At 51.9% G+C, this 5,000-nt stretch overlaps 2 protein-coding genes across 2 annotated transcripts in view; both read right to left on the bottom strand.

Moving 5' to 3' along the window:
- WDR45 (WD repeat domain 45) overlaps positions 1–5,000 on the bottom strand; it is a 443,369-nt gene that overhangs the window by 45,228 nt on the left and 393,141 nt on the right. The window lies entirely within an intron of this gene.
- The window catches only part of GPKOW (G-patch domain and KOW motifs), a gene marked incomplete at its 5' end in the record, with an annotated part of 12,915 nt that overhangs the window by 4,445 nt on the left and 3,470 nt on the right, over positions 1–5,000 (bottom strand). The window contains 3 exons of the mRNA XM_082263294.1: positions 949–1,018; positions 1,941–2,013; positions 3,468–3,699. Coding sequence (XP_082119420.1) covers positions 949–1,018; positions 1,941–2,013; positions 3,468–3,699 — 375 coding nt within the window. The remainder of the gene's footprint in view (positions 1–948; positions 1,019–1,940; positions 2,014–3,467; positions 3,700–5,000) is intronic.

Raw genomic sequence — 5,000 nt, 5'->3', positions numbered from 1 at the left:
CTGCCTGCAATAACCCCCAACCTACTAAAAGTGCCTTCAGCCCGCAAAAGTGCTCCCAACCTCCATCAGTGCCCTACACTGCCCCCTCATACAACCTCCTGCAGTGACCTCAACCTACTAAAGAGCTTTCAGTCCCCCAAAATGCTCCCAACCTCCAACAGTGTTCCACACTGCCCCCCAACCTCCAGCAGTGACCCCCACCCTACTATGGAGCCTTAACACCCCTAAAGTGCTACCAACCTCCAACAGTGTCCCACACTGCACCCCAAACTCCCACAGTGACCCCCACCCTACTACAGAGCCTTCACACCCCCAAAGTGCTTCCAACCTCCAACAGTGTCCCACACTGCCCCCCCCCCCCAACCTCCCGCAGTGACCCCCAGCCTACTACAGAGCCTTCACACCCTCAAAGTGCTCCCAACCTCCAACAGTGTCCCACTGCACCCCCCCCCCCCAACTTCCCGCAGTGACCCCCAGCCTACTACAGAGCCTTTACACCCTCAAAGTGCTCCCAACCTCCAACAGTGTCCCACAATTCCCCCCAACCTACTATAAGTGCCTTCAGCCCCCCAAAAGTGCTCCCAACCTCCATCAGTGCCCTACACTGCCCACACCCCCAAACTACCTGCACTGCTCTCCAACCTCACGCAGTGACACCCACCCTACTACAGAGCCTTTACACTCCCAAAGTGCTTCCAACCTCCAACAGTGTCTCACAGTGTCCCACCAAGCTCCTGCAATGTCCCCCACCCTACTTCAGAGCCTTCACACCCCCAACATGCTCCAAACCTCCAACACCCAACCCTGCAGTACCTTCCAGTCTCCCACATTGCCCCTACAAAGTCCTGGGCCTCCTGTAGAGACCCAACCCCCCCCACCCCAGAGGTCCACCAAATCTGGTGCAACCTCCCCTAACCCTCCTACCCTCATTCTCAGGCAGGGCCTCACCTTCTAGGATCCGTCCGGTGTCCGTCCGGCACACGCAGGTTGTTGGACTCATGACATCCTCCACCAACATCTGTGGGGATTCACCAAGAGGAGAAAAAGGAAAGTGAGTAGATATTCTGAATACATGACACGGACGCGGGATACGACTATATATATATATATATATGCTGAACTCCAGCCTTCCCTTGTCTTCCAATTGTAGCAAGTCCTGAACATTAAATAAAAGGAAACACATCCCCAGCATCCTTTTACATGTGCATGTTGTTTTGGGTGGTGCAGACATTACCTGGTAAATCTGTTGATCAGATGCTTGATTGTCAATTTGTGGCTTATAGATTACAGATTGAACAGCTAAAGTTATATAAAAAGGAACACATCCCTGCCATAAAAAGAAACATATCCCCAGCATCCCTTTAGATGTGTATACTTTTTGGGTGGTGCAGACTTTAGCTGTGCAATCTGTTGATCAGATGCTTGATTTTGCAGATTATAGTATTATAATACTAGAAATAAAGAATATAATAAATAAATTGCAGATTATATTATTACAGATTGCATAGCTAAAGACTGCAGCACCCGGGGAGCATACACATCTAAAAGGATGCTGGGAATGTGTTCCCTTTATAGCAGGCATGCACATCTAAAAGGGATACTGGGGATGCGTTCTTTCATATAATGCTTATGGAAGGGTGCTGCAACATTTACGGGAGTCTGTCCCTCCCATCAGCTCATAGCAGAGACCAGCAGAATGACCCAGTGATGAGGTCACCGTCTCTGAAGAAGGTATTTTTTTTTTTTTTAAAACAAAACCGAAAGATGTTAATGTATGCTGATTGATGGGGGAGGGAGTTGGATGGATTGGGTTCATACACCTTGCAATCTACTGCTCTAAGACCCACCTAGCCAGTGATAGGACAATGAAGGAGCAGCAAGATACTAATGAGGCCACCACTCTGCTCTCAGTGTTAGACAGACAACAATAAACTGCATACCTTGTAATTGTAATATTTCCCTCCATTGTAGTGTTTGTCGATAAATCGCACTTTCAGGTCCCGATGTAACCAGCTGAGGAAGAAGCAAACAATGTGAGGCGATGGAATGGAATCGGGAGATTTCAGGGGAGGGGGAGGTCTACCCCGGTGTACGGGAGGAGGAGGAGGGGAGGTCTACCCCGGTGTACGGGAGGAGGAGGAGGGGAGGTCTACCCCGGTGTACGGGAGGAGGAGGAGGGGAGGTCTACCCCGGTGTACGGGAGGAGGAGGAGGGGAGGTCTACCCCGGTGTACGGGAGGAGGAGGAGGGGAGGTCTACCCCGGTGTACGGGAGGAGGAGGGGAGGTCTACCCCGGTGTACGGGAGGAGGAGGGGAGGTCTACCCCGGTGTACGGGAGGAGGAGGGGAGGTCTACCTCGGTGTACGGGAAGGAGGAGGAGCGGAGGTCTACCCCGGTGTACGGGAGGAAGAGGAGCGGCGGAGGTCCACCCCGGTGTACGGGCGGAAGAGGAGCGGCGGAGGTCTACCCCGGTGTACGGGAGGAGGGGGGGGGGGGGGGGGAGGTCCACCTCGGTGTACGGGAAGGAGGAGGAGCGGAGGTCTACCCCGGTGTACGGGAGGAAGAGGAGCGGCGGAGGTCCACCCCGGTGTACGGGAGGAAGAGGAGCGGCGGAGGTCTACCCCGGTGTACGGGAGGAAGAGGAGCGGCGGAGGTCTACCCCGGTTTATGGGAGGACGAGGAGGAGCGGAGGTCTACCCTGATGTACGGGAGGAGGAGGAGCGGAGGTCCACCCCGGTGACGGAAGGAGGAGGAGCAGCGGAGGTCTACCCCGGTGTATGGGAGGAGGAGGTCCACCCCGGTTTACAGGAGGAGGAGGAGCGGAGGTCTACCCCGATGTACGGGAGGACGAGGAGGAGCGGAGGTCTACCCTGATGTACGGGAGGACGAGGAGGAGCGGAGGTCTACCCTGATGTACGGGAGGAGGAGGTCCACCCCGGTTTACAGGAGGAGGAGCGGAGGTCTACCCCGATGTACGGGAGGACGAGGAGGAGCGGAGGTCTACCCTGATGTACGGGAGGACGAGGAGGAGCGGAGGTCTACCCTGATGTACGTGAGGAGCGGAGGTCTACCCCGGTGTATGGGAGGAGGAGGTCCACCCCGGTTTACAGGAGGAGGAGGAGGAGCGGAGGTCTACCCCGATGTACGGGAGGACGAGCGGAGGTCTACCCTGATGTACGGGAGGAGGTGGTCCACCCCGGTTTACAGGAGGAGGAGCGGAGGTCTACCCCGATGTACGGGAGGACGAGGAGGAGCGGAGGTCTACCCTGATGTAAGGGAGGACGAGGATGAGCGGAGGTCTACCCTGATGTACGGGAGGAGCGGAGGTCTACCCTGATATAAGGGAGGAGGAGAGGTCTACCACGCTGCACAGGAGGAGGTGAGGTCTAGGAAGAGTCATTCTATGATACCAGCACACTCCAGGAACAGGAAGAAGCTACCAGCCCCTCCCCCACCATGTTGGCTCACCTGGGCTCCTCCTGCTTTGGTTTCTTCCTGTCTTTGTTCCTGGAGGGACTCCTCGGTTGAGGTCTTTTGTCTCTGCTGCCAGAACTTTCCTTCCTTCTCCCCTCCGGGCTTTCCTCTCTTCTACTCTTCTTCTCTCTGCCCGGTGATTGGTCTTTGGGCTTCTCCTCTTTGGCTTCCCTCTCCTCCCTCTTCTTCTCCACTTTACTTAACCGGCCTGGAAGAGAGATCAATACTCACTGTAATATTTTTTTTATTTTTTGCAATTATGGAACAGATAGAACAAAACATATTCAAATGTATATTTAAAAAGACCAACAGGGAGTAAAATTCAAGAGAAACCGAACTCCATCCAAACTTGATAAAAGTAAAGAGCCCATAAAAAAAAAAAAAAAAAAAATATATATATATATATATATATATATATATATATATATATATATATATATATATATATATATATATATATATATATATATATATATATATATATATATATATATATATATAAATAAATAAAAGCTTTTTCTGCAATATTCAGTTTCAATGTAGATATTTCCCCCGCAATACTTTTTTCCCGCCACTAGATGTCCCCAGTCTGCTGGCCAGCATCATTCAACTCCTTTCCTCCAAGTGTTGGTAAAGTTTCATTTTTTTTTTTATCATTAAAAGAAACCGGTCATAATTCCCTCCTCCGTGGAGTTGGTTTTGCACAGATCAGCCCGGATCCTCCTCACCTTGGTTCCCTAGCTGACTCTCTCCTCCCGGGTGCTCCCACAGCAAGCAGCTTGCTCTGGGGGGCACCCAAGCAGGCGCTCTCTGGAGTGTCCATTCACACACGGAGAGGTCGGCTCGGCCCCACCCCTTCCTGATTGGCTCACTGGCTGTGATTGACAGCAGCGGGAGCCAATGGCTCCCGTTGCTGCCAAAAGCCAATCAGAAGTGTGAGTCCCCGGAGAGCCAAGGCTCTTGTGGACATCGCTGGATCTCGAGGGGGTTCAGGCAAGTATTAGGGGGGCTGAGGGGAGCTGCTGCTGGTTTTTTACCTTCGGGCATAAAATGCATAAAGTTAAAAAAACTTGTGCCTTTACAACCACTTTAAGTTAAAAGCCTTTGCTGCAATATGCCTTCCCGTAGTACTTTGTGATGCCACTAGATGTCCTCAGTCTAATGGCCAGCGCTGTTTACCTCCTTCCCTCAAGTTAAAAGCCTGTGCTGCAACATTCACCTTCAATCCAGAGATTTTCCATCCCCAGCATAGTACTGTGTGCAGCCACTAGATGTTTTCAGTCTAATAGCCAGCATTTTTCCAACCAGCCTGTGACTGGGAAAGGAGAGGCAGCACAGCGATTAGCTCAACTTTCAGTCACTCTGCTCTCTCCTCCTATCAGAATGCTCCTTGCACACCACATGAACTGATTCAATTGACCTTTTCTAAGCCCGAGTCATCCCGGACCAGCCCCCACAACCTATATCTCAACAGTGAAAGGCCAAGCAGCAAGGCGATGAGCTCAACTTTTAGTTACTCTGCTCTCT

The sequence above is a fragment of the Pelophylax lessonae genome, assembly GCF_965119305.1.
Source record: "Pelophylax lessonae genome assembly, chromosome: 7".
In the NCBI taxonomy this organism is placed as follows: Eukaryota; Metazoa; Chordata; class Amphibia; order Anura; family Ranidae; genus Pelophylax; species Pelophylax lessonae.
Note: the sequence above shows the minus strand (reverse complement) of the source record. Positions and strands in the feature narration are given on the sequence as shown.